This window comes from Neomonachus schauinslandi, chromosome 8 (assembly GCF_002201575.2).
Source record: "Neomonachus schauinslandi chromosome 8, ASM220157v2, whole genome shotgun sequence".
NCBI classification, from domain to species: Eukaryota; Metazoa; Chordata; class Mammalia; order Carnivora; family Phocidae; genus Neomonachus; species Neomonachus schauinslandi.
The window spans coordinates 85,706,013-85,723,515 of NC_058410.1; the positions used below are offsets into that span (position 1 = coordinate 85,706,013).

Sequence of the window (17,503 nt, forward strand, 5' to 3'; positions counted from 1 at the left end):
ATACCTGGGATGAGTCAAATTAAAAAAAATAAAGAAGTACTAACATGCTGATCAATACTGTGATCATGTGCAAAATAATCGCAGTCTTTAGCATATTAAAATTGTCTTACAATATAGGCACAAGGATGTTCATTACAGTGATATTTATTATTATGAAAACTAGAAAGAACCTAAATATCCAGAAAAAGGAGACTAGGAAAGTGAAGTAAGGTATATCCAAACAGTGGAATAACATAGCCACTAAAAGTCACCTGTTGATCTATATTTACTGACATGGCAAGATGGTCATTATATATTGTTAGGTGAAGAAAGTCATTTACAAAACAGTCTGAACACATTTTTGGAAGAGCATATATTCATTTGTATTGATACATTAAGTATATATGCATATTATGTGTAAAAGAGAAATAGAAATATGTCCAAAATAGTGCTTGTCCAAAATCGAGAATCCTTATCTCTATGCAGTGGGATAATGTAGACCTTTTTCTTTCTTTTTTATTTATATTATCTCTGTTTTCACAAGTCCTTCAGTTATCATGAATTATTTGTGTAGTAAGTAAAAACGAGTAAACTGGACACGGGTGCACAAACACACACATGCAACACACTAGCAGCCCTCACGAGAAAGCCACTGAATAACAGTGCTTGAGTAATCTTTGCAGTGAAAAGAAAATAATGGGAAGTTGGAACAACATCAACAAACAAACCAATTACAATAAAAGGATATAACGGAATTGGCATGACTCGTCACTCTGTTCGGGTCCACTTCCCACTGCTCTACCTCCTCACACCACCCCCCTTCCTCGACTTCGTATTCCACGAGGTCAGGGGTTCTCCCTGAGGGCCACTCTGGTCCCCGGAAGGCATTTGGTGATGTCTGGAGACATTTTTGGTTGTCACAACTGGAGGGGAGCTGGAGGCACTGCCTCTGGCGGCTAGAGGCCAGGGATGCTGCAAAACGTCCTGTGGTGCACAGGACGGACACTTACAGCAAAGAGCTGTCTGCCTCCAAACGTCAGCGGTGCTGAGGTTGAGAAACCCCACTCTAAGGAACAAGAAAAGTGGTGATCGCTATGATAGGAATATGTGTCTGAGACAGGAGGATCAAAGCTCCCCAAAGCTGGGATAGCACACTAGACTTAGTTCTAAATAAAGGTCATCGTTGTAGGGGTACCTGCCATACGGCCTGCTTCTGGGTCCTTTAACTGGCCTATTTGATGCCCAGAAGAGATCTTGGATCACATACACCCTAGATGTGTCATACTGGGAGATTTACAGGCATCCACACACCCACTGTGTAACTCAAAGGATGAGGCAGTTGCAACAGACAGGCTTAACTCATGATCAGAATAGTAATATACATACACGTTCTCCTTTGGGGCCTCTATCTCCAGGTTTACCCATGATACCCTGAAAAACAAATGTCAATACTAAAAAATCACTGCTTGCCAAGATTTTTCCCCAGCCTGCTCAGTCAAGTATTCCGACAGGTACTGCGGATGAGGTTTTACATCAGAACATTTGTTTGAAGCGTTATTTTCCATACCTGAGTACCTGGTAATCCATCTTTTCCATTTATTCCCTATAAAGACAAAAGATGATTAATATTTCTAATTCTACATCGGTAGACATAGTTAAACACAATAAAAGGGTAAAGTTTCGAGGACTTAGTCATCATATTTCTGCTATTTTGGTGTGGCAGTGTGGTGAAACAGAAAACAATGTTGATAGAATAGATGGCCCTGAGTTCAAATTCTGACTCTGTCACTGACAAGTTCCATTTACTTTAGGCAATTTACTGAACCTTAATAGCATCAGCTTCTTTCCTTATAAAGTGAGGATAAGATAGTGACTTTAAAACTAAGGATTTGGTGAAGGAACACAAAATGCCTCGCTCACTGTAAATAGTCAACGGGGTTATTTTCCTTACTTACTCTGTTTGGTACAATCTGAAAAATAAGGTGCCCCGTGGTGCTGGGTGGCTGGTGTGTGGTGTTTATCGTTACCCTCTAACAATTTTCCAGCACAGAGAGTCATTCTCAGTAAATGGTCTCAGTTGCTGCTGGGGAAATTTCATAACATGGCCAGAGCATGATCCTACTGTGAAATAAACTGTCAGCCCGAGAACAATTTGTTATTTTTCCGTGGGAGGATATGAAAGAAAAGTAAGAAATCTGTAATCATGGTTTTTGAGAGCATTAAGTAGTGGTTTACTAACCTGGAAGTTTCCCAAACTTTACAAGGCAGTTCTGGAGGAGGAAATAAAGCCCCCCTGCTCAGAGATTTATAAGACAGAGACAACTTTTGGCCAGGAGATGTGAGAAGGAAAAGCACTTGGGGTCAAATCAAATACCTAGAGTCCAACAGCAGATGTGTTTTTGAGATTTGGTTTGAAGAGAGAGATCAAGGTAAGGAAAATGATTTCTTAGCCAGCAGGCAATTGCATGGACACCCTCCTCTGAAAAGCCTAGGAGAGTTTTATTGTGCTGGGATGGATTCTACAAGGCTGGAACTGCAGACAAGCACATGTTTTCACTGCTGTAAATTACACTAAAACCCGTCACAGCTGATAACCCAACCAAAGTCCCCCAACCTCTCTGAAACACCCTGGGAATTATCTAGAGTACTTGAACTAAGGACACGTTACCTGCAGTGTATGGTTCAAAGAATTTATTACATCCAGAAACACAAGCAACAAAGATAAAGCTGATTAAAGAGAGGATGTGGAGAAAACAAACAAACAAACAAAAAAACCCAACTGTATCACTTGAATAAAGGAAGATAAATCTAGTGTTAAAATGTAATTCATGCGGGGCGCCTGGGTGGCTCAGTCGTTAAGCGTCTGCCTTCGGCTCAGGTCATGATCCCAGGGTCCTGGGATCGAGCCCCGCATCGGGCTCCCTGCTTGGCAGGAAGCCTGCTTCTCCCTCTCCCTCTCCCCCCTGCTTGTGTTCCCTCTCTCGCTGTGTCTCTCTCTGTCAAATAAATAAATAAAATCTTAAAAAAAAAAAAATGGAATTCATGCTTTTGGTAACAATGTAAGAAAAGAAATAACTGTACAGTCTTTTTTTGTTTTTTGTAATTCATCAAAGACTATCATGTATATAAAGGTGTTATTAACTTGCTTTCCCTAGACAAGTACTGCTTTTAGAGATTTTTAGAATAACCTGAATGGATTTGTTTTCCCCCTCCCCCCATCTCACTTATCTGGAAGAGCTCCATCCCTGGGTATAACCAGCTTTCTGTCTACCACATGTCTGCACCTGAGCGGCTGGCTGTGGTTGAAGAAAAACACATATCCTTGCTCACTTGTTCCGACCTAAACATACGGAGGCAGATGGCAAGTAGCCCCTCTGTATAACCAGGCTATCCTGGATTTCCGGATTCCACTCCCTTTCCTTCTCTTCCAAAGTACTCTTTCACAGATTTTCCTGTGTCTTCAGATCCCCAGCATCATCACCTGATTCCTTACACCCAACCGATGACCTCGATTCTTCTTCCATAGAGAGTATAAATAGGAGAGAGCCACCTCACCTTCCTTCCCTCCATGGGATCCACCAACCTACATGCATTTGTACACCAACTTCTGCCTGCCTCCTTCCTCCTGGTAAGAAGGATGAGCTGCCCCTGTTCCTTGTGAAGACCGATGTCCACTCCAGTCTTCTCCCCGTACTCAAAGTTATCTCCACTCGCATGGCATCACCAAACTTTGTCTCTTGACTGGATCATTCTTATCAAGATACAAGCGTGCTGTAACCTCTCCCACCAAGGACCACCACATTTCTAAACCCAGAGGAGAACTGTCAGCTCTCACATGACTTATCTAGATTCATCATTTCTCTGTCTTAAAACACTTAGTTCCCTTGACATCCAGGAAACCTCATTCACCTGTTTTTCTTCATATCTCACCGGCTGTACCTTCTCAGACTTTTTGCCAGGTCCTTTTCCTAAAACTTGAAGTCCTCTCTCCCCTCCCAATCCACAGTGACTCCATTTCATCCAGGCTCAGGTTTAAATACCCAAATCAGTCTCTCCAGTCCTGATCTCTCCATTAATTCAAGATGCATAATCTACCACTTACTTGACATTTCCACTTGGATGTCTACTAGTGCTTGAAGTTGAATGTGTCCACCACAGAGAATCCTTGGTTTTCCCTCCCACACCTACCTATCTCCAGTCTTTCCCATCTCACCAAAAGCACCACTGTGACATGGCTGCCAAGACCCCGCACCACAGCTTTAACTTATCTCTCCCTCACACTCCACATCTGGTCCATCAGTGAGTTTGTTGACTCTCCCTTCGATGTACATCCTAAACTCCCCTACTCCTCATGATCTCCCTGTTCTCCCCATCATTAATTTCTCATGTGGATTATGGTGATGTTTCCACACTGTTCTGTCTGCCTCCATCCTGCTTCCTACAGTCTGCTCTCCACATAATAGAGTGATACTTTAAAATGTACTCCAGTCATTTTCCTTCCCCACTACAAATGCTTCGATGGGTTTCCATCATACTTCAAATGAAATCCAAATTCCGTTCATAGTTTAGAAGTTCCTCATGGCCAGGCCACTGCCAAGTTCTCTCTCAGTATCTTTCCAACTCTTGTCTAGCTTAGTGCATTCTTGACCTCATGCCTTTTGCTGTTTCTTTAACACACCAGGCTCCCTCCTCTATGGCCATTTCTCTTCCTTGAAGCAATGCCTTTGACAACCACTCCAGGTTTGATCTCTCACTTCATGCAGGTTTCTGCTTAAATGGCATGCCTTTTTCAATTGCTCTACTTAAATGCTACTCTGGTGTGTCACCCTGCTTAGAGCTTTTTCTACCTGAAATTGTGCATGTACGTGTATTTATTTGTTTGTTGTCTGTGTCCCTATACCAGAACGTAAAGCCAAGAGTTGTTGGCCCCCAGAAGAGTGCCTAGCATTTTAGTAGGTGCTCAAGAAATAGTTGTTGAATAAACAAATTGCTTTTTGCATCACCCCCAGGGCAAGCATTTAGAAAATGGTCAGAGGCCCAGGATAGGGAGTTGGTAACAGGAGGTGAAGGGGGAGGCAGGGATTGAAGCTATTTATTGAGTGCCTCCCAGGACCAGGCACTGGAGATATTTACCATATGTCATGTTAGTTAAGTGACTCACAAAACCCTTTGAGTCACAATTCAAACCCCTATCTTTCTGACTCTAAATTGTATATGCTTCCTATATTTTTATGGTGCCTTCTCTGAGCAGGTGGTGGCCAGGGAGCACTCAGACCCAGAAGGTTTCCCCGAGGTACTGAACCAGCCTGGTGAACTCTGTGCCGCTTGTTCACCTTCAGTATCCTCCCTGTCCTAATAGCAGTCCCTCTCCGCACACAAATAAACAAGCAAAGGGAGCAGTGACCTTCTATAAAGAGTAAACCCCAGAGTGGGCTCTATGTCATTCATCTTTACGTCCCCTCCCTCATGGCCCAGCACATCCTTAGCAAGAGCAGAGACTAGATGAATATATGTTGAGCCGAACTGAATTAGTAAGAATGGTTATTACCATGTTACAGCAATATATGTCAGTATCCAAGAGCTCTTTTAGGAATCAAAGGGATGCTATGTTTAGAAGCATGATTTATGAAAGTATAAGAACAAGGTCCATAGATAAAGAAGGGAATCTGAGAAAACAGTTTTCAGCTTAGCACCCAGGAGTCATATCTGTGAGTCTTCAGTTTCTTTATATTTTTGAATGTGACAGGCCATTTTGTTTTTTAACTCGGAGAACATCAGACTTAAGAAATAATGAGTCTAATCTCCTGACACTTAAAACAAACAAAAAAACAAACAAACAATCTCACTTTTTTCATCATTGTTTAAGACATAAAGATACCTCATACAGAGCTAGGACACTCAGTGAGAATCACACCCCCAAAGATCCATTTGTGGAACTTGCTCTTACTTCCTTAGAAACGACAAACATCAGATTTTCCAAGGAGATAGGGAAAGAGGCAGTACTTGGAATATTTCTCAAACTGGCAAATTTTAAATAGTAAAAAGTACTTACTGGCCTTCCAGAGGGTCCTTCTGGTCCAGGGAAACCTATATCTCCAACAGGCCCTCTGTCACCCTATAGGCATGTCCACAGACAAATATTAGTTGCTAAGGAAAGCTTTGGAACCGCATGCAAGTACAATGGTTAAAGTAAGTGGCTGGCAACTCACCGGTTCCCCTGGGACTCCCGGAGGCCCTGGGGCTCCAGGTTTTCCCTGGGAAATCAAAGCAAGGAGAAATGTTAGAAGCCAAATTCGGACATGATGCCATGTCCTTCCCCTCCCTGCCTGGGAATTTAATGTGCTGCCAGGCCTGTGGCTCTCTATACTAAAATGGCATTCCTAATGGGACAGAGTCTGTGGGGACATGTACTTGACTCTGGAGGCTCCAAGGTACAGACTAGAATGCAGCTCTCTGCATGTACATATCTGTCTATAACAGAGGGTAGGAGGGGATGATAATATTTTTTGAAAATATGAAGTCAACGTATCTTCATTACTGGAAATCCTTCAAGTGCCTATTTGATTGGCAGCTCTTCTTGACTTTGGGGGTGGGAGGGCACATGGAGTCAAAGACACCTTTCCTAGATTTTGTGTTTCTTAAGAGGATTTCTAAGTTCATAGTAGGATAGCCTGAAGAAATACCATGTTCGACTTGAAAAGCCATGTTTGGTTAAAAGGAAGAGGACAAGATTGATTTGTTCCAACACAACTGTGGCTTGGAGGACTGAAAACAGAGAACTGTTGGGTAGAAGACCACTGGGAGGGACGAGAGAGGAAGATGGTCCATCAGACACCAGAAGTGAGAAGTGCCAAAGTATCTAGACCAAGCTAAAAGAAGGAACCACTTTTTATCCCTTAGACCTAACATGGATAGAAAAACAAATAATTCAGGGATGCAGGCATCCCTGTAGGGCTGAGGCTGCAGAAACCCTAGTAGGTTCCCCTGGAGAGAATCTGAAAAAGCAAGGACCCTTTCCTCCTCTTGCTGTCTAGGACTCTGGGAGGAACTCCCCTCACAGGTTCGGACACGGCTGAGTGGTGAAGCTAGGCAGACACAAGGCCTGACAGAGCAGCCCTGGTTCCCCAGAGCCTGTGTGTACGAGCAGGAACTGCTGAAGCTCCTGTGGGCCCACGTTGGCGGATGTGCTAGAGCCTGAAGGCTCATGTCCCACATGGGTTTGGCATAGGACACAAGGGGGAGAGTGCTCAGGCTTTGAGATCTGAGACAAAGGGATCAGGGACATCGGTGGCAGGCAGCAGCAATTTCAAAGGTCACGGGGAGCTTGGAGAACCTGGGGGAGAGCATGCTGACTGGAGGCGTCACCTCACTGCCAGCATTCACAGACACCTCCCCCTCTCTACCCATGTGTCATCCTGGGAAGAAGCAGGAGAAAGAAGCCCTGGAGAAATCTCTGGATGGGCTTGAATATACGAGAAAGGGATAGAACAGCTAAATAAGGGGATTTGTCCTCTATAAAGGATGGTTTTCTGCAGATTAGGGATGGGTTTTAAATTTTTGTTATTAGGCTTAACAACTAGAGTAAAATAGAGTGGCTACTGGCCTTTTAAAGATGGGAGTGATGGGTGGTTTACGCTCTGGGTGGTGTTGGGTGTCAGTAGATGTCAATGGGTGTGGTGAGTGGGATGGTAGGGCCCTTTCTTATCTTGTGTTCTTATGATTCAAGCACGTAGTTTCCACTGACTCTCCTACCCTGGGCCTACCCTGCAGGGCCACTGAACAAAAGGATAAATGGGCTCTTATTCATAAAGCATGGCCACAAAATTTTAATTAGAGCATCATGAATGAAGATCAGAATGATCCCTAGGGCTTGGAGAAATGATTTCAACCTTTCCTGGAGCACTCCCTATTCATTTGAAAAGACCTTGATGAGATTAAAACATTTGACACCGGAGAGCAACAAAAATGATTGAGAGGCTGGAAGGGCTAGTTTATGAGGAAACATTAGCAGCAGTAAAGATCTGTTAATAACACCAGGCCAAGGGAAAACTCAGATTGCAGCTTAATATCAAGAACTTGAAGTACATGCCTAAGGATAAGAACTTTGTCTTTTGGGTGCCAAGAAACCTTAAATATGATAAGAGCAGAGAAACAAAACAAGCTTCTCAAAGTTGGGCTTGTTCTAACATATTGGCACAGATAACTAACTGGGCATCTCCTCCCTTCCTTAAGGGAGGTGGGGAAAAAAAGAAAAAGACAAAAAATAAGAAAAAGATGAAAATAAAGAAAGGAGCAGTCTTGGGGTGCCTGGGTGGTGCAGTCAGTGAAGTGTTGGACTCTCGATCTCAGCTCAGGTCATGATCGTAGAGTCATGGGATCAAGCCCCACACTGTGCTCCATGCTTGGCTCTGCAGTCAGTGGGGATTCTCTCTCTCTGCCCCCCACCTCTAAAATAAATAAATAAAAATATTTTAAAAAATTAAAAAAAATTAAAAAAAAGAAAGAATTCTTGAGGATGGATAGGAACAAGGTGGTTTTATTTTCTTAACTGGATGTTTCTAGAACCTAATGGCATAGGAGCTACTGTGTGCTCCCTAGCCCTTCTTTTTTTTTTTTTTTTAAAGATTTTATTTATTTATTTGACAGAGAGAGACACAGCGAGAGAGGGAACACAAGCAGGGGGAGTGGGAGAGGGAGAAGCAGGCTCCCCGACAAGCAGGGAGCCCGATGCGGGGCTCGATCCCAGGACCCTGGGATCGTGACCTGAGCTGAAGGCAGACACCTAACGACTGAGCCACCCAGGCACACCTCCCTAGCCTTCTTGATCCCTAGCTATAGTTTTACTGTGGAGATAGAATTGCTTCCTTGTGAAAATAATATGAGATACTCTCGACTCACCGATATTCCAGCTATTCCTGGGGGACCTGCTGGGCCTCGATCCCCCTGTTGGGATTTAAAAAAAAAAATTGCTACTTATAATGGTATCTATAAAATCTTTGCCTATAAAATTAATGCTCAAATGATTATTTGGATTTGGTCAAGTATTTCTTTGGTATTGATAAGCATTATCAGTATCAGATGAGAAAATAAAATGAATAGCTAACTGACTTTGTTAAAGCTTTTTTTTTCCCAAAAAACGAAAGCAAATAATAATAATGAAAACAAGCATTAGGTTATCATTCTGTGACCTATTTTTAATAGGGCTCCACACATACAGCTACAATTAGTCAATACAGTATTTTCATTCCAAAAGTAATCCATTACCAATACTTAAAAAAGAGAGCACATTGAACGTCTTCTAAAAAGCTTTTCCTACACTTGTCTTATTGGATGTAGGGTTAGAATAAAGATATTTAGAACAAGGGATTTTGTAGTTCTCCTCATTAGGCCATCAGATGGTCCCTTGAATTGCTCTGAACAGTAGAGTGACGCAACTCTTTTTCCAAAGGCAATGTGGTGTTTTAGATAAAGCTGATGATGCTAAAAGTACTATAGATTATATATGGGATAATAAATGGCAATTTTTGTTGAGCAGAACCTACATTAAAAAACTTCGTAACTTCACTCAGGGACATAAAAGAAGACTTGATTAAATGTAGAGATATGTTTTATTCCTGGAGGGCAAGACAATGTTGTAAAGGTGTCATTGCTACCCAAACTAATTTATAAATTTAAAGCAATTCTTATTAAATTGCAGCTTGATCAGACGATATTAAAGTCCACTCGGGATAATGAATACATGAGAAGATAAAAGAAAAAAATTAAAAGAACAATAAGGAGATTAGCAATACCAATATCTGAATATATAACAAAGCTATAACTATTAAAATAATGGAATATTGGCATAAGATTAAGCAGTATATCAATGCAATATAAAAATGCTATATAACCTCAGAAATAGACCAACATCCATAATAGGATTTTAGTAAAGAAAGGAATGTATTATTCAACAAATAGTGTTAATAATTGAGTAATTTCTTTGAAAAAAGTTTAATTCCTCTCTTTATATTATGCTCCATGGAAATCCCATATAGATTATGTAAAAAATAAAATAATATGAGGTATAAAAGAATTAGAAGAAAATACCAAGTGACTACCTGATTTTGGGTGAAAATAAGATAAATGAGCATAAAAGCAAAACAAGAAAACACAAAGAAAAACAGTTTGCTATTTGACTACATAAATGTTATCTTTACATATACAATGAGATTGAACATGAAAATGAAAGGTCAGACCAACTAGGATATAAACTGTAACATCTAAATAGAAGTAATATCTTTATAAAGCATAGCCTTAGGCAAATAGAAAAAAAACTAATGGAATAGTGGACAAACAGTATAAACAGGTAATTCTTGTCAGTTTCACTCTGCTCCTTTTAAATTATGGGATTTTTACCCCCGAAATGAATATATTGGAACTTTTTAGTCAGTGGAAACTCTTGTATATCTGATAAAGGTTAATATTAAGAAGGCTTCTCTTGGACAATATGGTCCTTCCAAAGTTCAGGTCTTGCAGTTCTTTGAACCATTCTCCTCTAATGATCTGGCCTTTTATTTCCATTGCTATACCTGAGACCTTGTCAGTACCAATAACTCCATCCCCTCCATAATTGAAATTTCATGCATTCTGATATTGGGCCACCATAGTTTTAACTCACTCCCTTGAGTACCTTGGATTCTCACACTTCTGATGCCACCAACACCTCTAATCCACTGAACAAATCTTTCGTCATCCTTCAACTTTCTAGATGGCCTCTCTCCCTTATTTATTTAGTTTAAATTCCATGGTCACTTGTTATACTCACTCCTTTGTGTACACCATTGACTCTCTTGGCCCATTCTTGCTTCTAGTACTCACCTGTCAAAACTGGAACCTTGTTTAAATCTATGTCTTTACCTGAGTGTACATGCTGGAGAAGATCTCTCTGACTGGTCTCACTTCAGTTCATGTCCATGAACCTGAGGGGGGCCCTGGGGCTGCCTAGTCATCGCACTCTGTGGTCCCTGGACTCTCCCTCTCTCTTAGAAGACCTTTGCCTTAAATCTCCAACCTCTTCTCCCCAACTCACTCTCAGATGATGATCTTCTTCCTCCATCTCTGAGAAAATTTCAGCAATCAGAAAAGAACTTCTATACACCCCAACCAATTATTCTTGGTGTATCTGTGTCTGTATCCCTATATTCTGTTTTTCTACCTGTTTCTACAGATAAACTATCCAGACTCCTCTCTGAAGCCAAAACCTCCATTTATGTACTAGTTCCCATTTTCTCTTAGCAATTTGAGGATGTCATTCTGGCAACTCTCTCCTTTCTTCCTATATCATCACTCCCCTGCCCCATTCTACTGGATCATTCCTTTAGCATACAATTATTCTGATATTTCTATGGTCCATTTCTAAAATCCATTTTATAAAACCTTACTCTACTTCCTCCAGCAGTCACCTTCCCATTTCTCTGATTTCCTTTGCAGCAAAACCCCTTGGCCATTGTTTATACTGTATTTGCTATCTCTAATTATTTTTTTCTTATTCTCTCCTAAATCCATTTAAATCCAACAGTTGCTCCTACCAAAATAGTGAAATAGTAATAATGCGTTATTGCTAAACCTCTATACTGCTAAATCCAATAATTAATACTTGACCATTCTACTTGACCCCATCCCCATCATACTAGACCTATTTATGGTATTTGAGACAGGTGATCACTCTCTTCACCTTGATACATTATCTTCACTTGGCTTTCAGGACACCAAGTTTTCCTCCTACCTCCCTGGTCCCTTCATCTCAGTTTCCCCCACTCAGTCCTCCTTTTCTTCCTGATCCCTTTATGTTGGAGGCCTCAGTGCTCAGTCCTCGGTCCTCTTCTCTTTTATAAAATCTACTGTCATTCCCTTGGTGATTTTATCAAGTCTCCTGGCTTTAAGACAGCATCTATATGCTTGGGACAACCAAGTTTAAATCTCCACTAAGACTCTTTTCAAATTCCATGCCTTTATATTGTTCTGCCTACTCAATACTTCCACTTTGCTATCTAATAGATGCTGCCAAATTTGACCTCATGTCCAAAGTTAAACTGATCATCCTCACCCTCTCCACACAGGCTCTGCCTATAGCTTTCCTCATTTCAGTTGATAACTATCCCATCATGCCAGTTGCTCAAGTCAAAAAACTTGGAGTCATCCTTGACTCCTCTTTATTCTCTCATACCCATGTCCAATCACTTAGAAAGTCCTGTTGGTTCTACCTTCCCAACATATCCAGAATCTAGCCACTCCTCACTATCTCCACCATTTCTACTTCAGTCTGAGCCAACACCATCCCAGCTGTCCCTGCTTCCACCCCTGCTCTCCAGCTGTAGGCCTCATCACCCTTCTACTCAGAAATGAACTACTGGCTCCATATTTTACTCAGAGTGAAAGATAAAGTCTTCACAATGGCTAGTAAGCCTCTTTATTATTAGTGCTTCTTGAACTACTCGTGCTCCTTCAGGAGCAGTTTATCATTTATGTTCTAATACATCCTGAACAAAGGTGAATCTACTGATCACATGTTTGAATATCATGGCAAAGTTAAATTGCTAGGCAAGTTTTTAAATACTTACTCTCAGTCTATACTTACCTTGCCACAGAACCCATAAGAGAATTTGCAGACTGTCACTGGTCCTCCACTGGCCACATTTTGAGTAGTATTGCTTTGCAGGACTGCTTTGACAGGGCTACACCTCACTTACTTCTACCCCTACGTCTCTGACCTCATCTACCACCCTTCCCTTCACCTCATTCTCCTGGTCTCCTTTGGTGTAGCAGGAATACTCATGTCTCAGCGCATTTAGACCTAATGTTTATGCTTTCAAAAAATTGTATATATTTAAGGTATACAGCTTGAGGATTTGCATATACTGTGAAATGATCACCCCAATCAAGCTAATTAATGTAGTGGTGAGAACACTTAGCAATTTTCAAGTATACAGTAAAGTACTGTTACCTCTTGTTGCCATGCTACATGTTAGATCTCTAGAACTTATTTATGTTGCCTGGGACATTCTTCCTTCAGGTTTGAGGGGACTTGGCTAACTCTGTCTCCCTCTTCCAAGTCTTTGCTCGGATCTTGCTTTCTCAGACCCGTATTTAAAGTTACAACCCTCTCCTTTAGCACTCCTGAGCCCTCTTAACCTGCTCTACTTTTTCTTTCTTTCATAGCACTTACCAACATTATTACTTACGTTTATTCTTGTAGTTTCTGCATCCCCTTCCTAGAAAATAAGTTCCTTGAAGGCAGAGATTTTTGTCTGTTTTGTACTCTTAGCTATCTTTAAACCTAAAACAGTTCCTGGTCCAATAGGAGGTGCTCAGTAAACATTTTTGAATGCTGAATCTGTGACCACATTTTTAACCCTTGTACTTACCTTTACACCTGGAAATCCTTCTAGTCCTGGCAACCCCATTGCACCAGGTTCTCCCTGTTAAATATGAACATAAGAAATGTAGGAGCAATGACCAAGAGGTTTTTTAAGCCTTGATTTCAAAAACAAAGATTTTTTTTTTTTTGGCCAAAAAAGTACCCCCAAACACTGATTGGCAATTTAGCAAGTAATCGGTATGCTCTATTTTCAAGCATTTGTATTCTTGCATTTGATACTTGAAAATAGTTTGAGAATAAAGCTATTCCCTGGAGAAGTATGACTATATTTTCTGATTAGTTGTTTTTATTCTGATTAAGAATCTAATTAGAGGGCGCCTGGGTGGCTCAGTTGGTTAAGCGACTGCCTTCGGCTCAGGTCACGATCCTGGAGTCCTGGGATTGAGTCCCGCATCGGGCTCCCTGCTCGGCAGGGAGTCTGCTTCTCCCTCTGACCTTCCTCCCTCTCATGCTCTCTGTCTCTCATTCTCTCTGTCAAAATAAATAAATAAAATTAAAAAAAAAAAATTCTTTAAAAAAAAAAAAAAGAATCTAATTAGAATGAATCCCTCTAGTAAGCGCTAACTCCAATTTCAATAAAAATTAGAAGGAAAGATGGACTTTAATGAAGTTTGCCAATTTGTGAGGTACCCAGGGCTGCTAGATGACCAGAGAATAAGACTAAGCTCCTTAAGAGCAGATGAAGATGAAGGTCTGATAGCAAAGTTTACCGTCCTGCAGTGCTCTCTGCAGTTGGCCATGAATTGTGAATGCTTCAGGGGATGGCTCCAGAAGCAGCATCTCCAGTGATTCTAAAAGTTATTGCTCAAGCTCATGGGTCACTGGCAGAAGATAAGTAAGCATTTCCATTAAAAAAATCTTATACATATTCTAGTGTATGGTCCCAGGCCAGCTGGAGCCTGTAGGCTCTCAAGAAATATATTTAGAAAAGTTAGGGTGAAGGAAGCTGCTAATTTTGAGCAGGTAAACATTAAGGTTTTTAAATCAGGAGAGATAAAGGAGGTAGTTGTCTGATACCTCCTTGTTAATGAATTGATGTTAACTGCAAATATTTTCTTCAGACACTGGATGCTTTCAACATAATTAAATGGAAAAAAGAGCTTTCGTTCTCTGTAAATATATTTTTTTGCATGCATAATTCTAATCTGCTTCAAAATATTACCAAGTCTCCAACTTCCATTATTATTTATGATATTGTCCTTATTACAGAGCACTTAATGAACAAGCAGATGACTTGATACTTTTCATGCCTTAGAAATCTTTTTAAATGTCCACTAATATATAAACCTACCAATCAGACAAAAAAAAAAAAAAAAAAAGATGTTCAGATTCTATTCTACATAAAGCACTGTAAAAGAGGTCCTGGATTGTTGACAAAGGAAATGAACTCTTCAATTCTCTTTGTTTACATGCTCAACAATCCTGAGGACCGAGGAAGGTGGTCACCCAACAATCAGTATTTATTTGAAAGTAGTTAATAATTAAATATTTAATTGAAGCCTCTTATAAATTAAATATCAAAGGAATTAAATGGAGTACCTCAGAAGATAAATTCAATTAAGGGTGATTTTTGTCTACAAACGTTTACTGAGAGGATTAGAAACGGTGGTGCAGACCCAGAGTCATGGGAAATGAAGGATGCTGAAGAGTAAATCTTCCCCCAGCTTTCCCCCGCCCCTGCTGCCTCCTCAAATTGGCTTTTCCATTTTCTGCTCTGTGACCAATTATTCTACCATTCCTGGCTTATTCCTCTGGTAGGAAGTAGTATTTCTCTGTACTGGGCAACTGGTATGAAATGAAGGGAGTTGCATGGTGGTGCTGACATTGGCCCCAAAGAATAATTTCAAAGGTTTATGTAGGATAAACCTGAGGGTTTACACGGTATTTAACTTCATTATTCCGGATTTCTGCTTTTGTGCTTCACCCACTTAAAGCACATCTCTAAAAGCAGGGAATAGCCTTTAATCAGTTTTTATTCTTTATCCTTTGTTGTAGCTAAGGAATTTGAAGCCTAATTTCCTCAAAGTCTACTCAAATGTGTCTCTACCCATTTTCCAATCGAAGTGAATCACGATTTATCTTTTATTAGAATACTTTAAAAAATGTTATCACCTTGATATGCAGTTATTAATGAAAAACTTGAAAGGATGTTCCAGAAAAGTCAGTGAGAAGTCTAGTGGCCTCTACATGATTCAGAGGGGCTGTGAGTCAGTAGGAGAGGGAAAGACCAGGAGGAAATTTTTATCAACAAGATGAAAGAAAATTAAAATTAGAATGAAGGATATGATTGGTGAAAGCATAAAAAATGTTACAGATAAAAGGGGGGCAACATGAATAAGAAAACAAAGGAAACTTCTAAGTTACATAATTGGGGTTCAGAAAATGGTACTAACTAGTTGAAATCATGCTTTCAGGGGAAAAATTGGCTCTTACTATATACCGACCAATAAAAAATATGCGCTTTAATGCATGTCCTTTGAAAATATAGTTAGATGTGAAAAGATTACTTTTTATGGCTTCTTCTTTTGCTCTTTTAAAATTTATTCATCTAGTTTTACCAAAATCTATTGTAATGAAAGGGCCTTAATTTTTTTTCACATGACAATGGAAAATGATTTGAAACTTTATTTCAGTTTCAGGTATATCTGAGTTTCAAGCATACTATATAAATCAAGGTTAAAAGGTTAATACAAGTGAAATATGAACATATGCTTGACAAGGACATGACAGGAAGAATTGCCAAGGAATAAAAGGAATCTAATGAATTTGGCAGAAGCTGCAGAGTGACACTCCGTGCTTGAGAACAATTGTCCCTCTCTGGGGGGCTGCAGGACATGATCTCTTTCCATTCTGAGTGCTAACCCCCTGATACATTACACCTAATAAGCAGGTTGATGACAGCACACCACATTTCTTACCGAATAACTGCCTAAGACAGCCAAAGCAAAAAACAGTCCCTTCCTTTTTGGGGGGTAGGGAGAGACTGGAGACATATTAAGGAATTTCTTTCCAGTAAGTATTTCTCTTCCACAATGTACTTAACACTGAGTTGACCATCAAAATAGCGCTATCAGAAGAAAGTGTTCCGTTTATCAGGAACTTCATATGTGTCCTCTTCCATCACAGGGAGATTTTGAAAATACACTAATAAGAGAGACAAAGGCCAATGGCAGTGACATCAAGACGAATGCATCTTAAAGACGAACACATTGCTGGTATTTCTTTGGTGGCTTGCCTCCTGCCTCCAAAGTTAGTTAATTGGTGAACAGCTAAGAAAATAGGCCATCTTTGACTGATGCTCTTCTTTCAAACTTCAATAAAGACTTAATTTCTAAATGACTCAAAGCATGGGAATATACATACCACTGGGCCAGGGTCTCCTTTAGGGCCCTGCAAGAAAAACATGGGAAGTCATTTTTAAAAATATGAGGGAAGCAAAATTATAGAATCTAAAGCATTTTTAATTCAATTTGCTTTAAGACACATACAAAATATTTGCAAGTTTTATTTTGCTACAGTTGGGATTTGAAGAATTAGATGATGAAACATAACTTGATGGAATCCCATGACAGTGACTTTGGACATTGATTTAGTTCTTAGATTTACAATGCAAAAATGGATACCACCATGCAGAACGCTATTTGTCATTGGCTGGGTACATTTTTTCCATTTTATTATAATTTTCTATTCTATTCTATTCTATATTATATTAAATAAATTTACATTTATTTCCTATTGCATAAGATCTTAGTTATATTCGTATCATGTATTTTTTCAGTGAACTTAGGAGTTATTTATTTATTTATTTATTGGGGCTGTTCAGCTGAAGAATGCTTGGTAATAAAAAACTGTACTCACAGGGGGGCCAGGGGGCCCTGGAAAACTGGGAACATTCACACCTCCCTTCAAAAAAAAAGAAAAATGTGAGAAGCATTTATAGCAACCCCTCACTGGAAAATAATTTCACATAATTACAAAAGTAAATACCTGGATTTTATATAAACTGCTCATTCCATTTCCTTCATTGAATTGTACACCCTTCAGAAAGAGAGGAGATAGAGAATTACTCTTTTTTAAGTTAATAGTCTCTCTACCTTTTATCCTTTT

General features: G+C 40.0%; 1 protein-coding gene across 1 annotated transcript in view; it reads right to left on the reverse strand.

The window, feature by feature from the left end:
- The window catches only part of COL19A1 (collagen type XIX alpha 1 chain), a 313,602-nt gene that overhangs the window by 21,180 nt on the left and 274,919 nt on the right, over positions 1 to 17,503 (reverse strand). The window contains exons 37-45 of the mRNA XM_021692008.1: positions 17,384 to 17,434; positions 17,255 to 17,299; positions 16,760 to 16,786; positions 13,383 to 13,436; positions 8,878 to 8,922; positions 6,189 to 6,233; positions 6,032 to 6,094; positions 1,547 to 1,582; positions 1,366 to 1,410 (exon numbers count right to left, since the gene is read on the reverse strand). Coding sequence (XP_021547683.1) covers positions 1,366 to 1,410; positions 1,547 to 1,582; positions 6,032 to 6,094; positions 6,189 to 6,233; positions 8,878 to 8,922; positions 13,383 to 13,436; positions 16,760 to 16,786; positions 17,255 to 17,299; positions 17,384 to 17,434 — 411 coding nt within the window. The remainder of the gene's footprint in view (positions 1 to 1,365; positions 1,411 to 1,546; positions 1,583 to 6,031; positions 6,095 to 6,188; positions 6,234 to 8,877; positions 8,923 to 13,382; positions 13,437 to 16,759; positions 16,787 to 17,254; positions 17,300 to 17,383; positions 17,435 to 17,503) is intronic.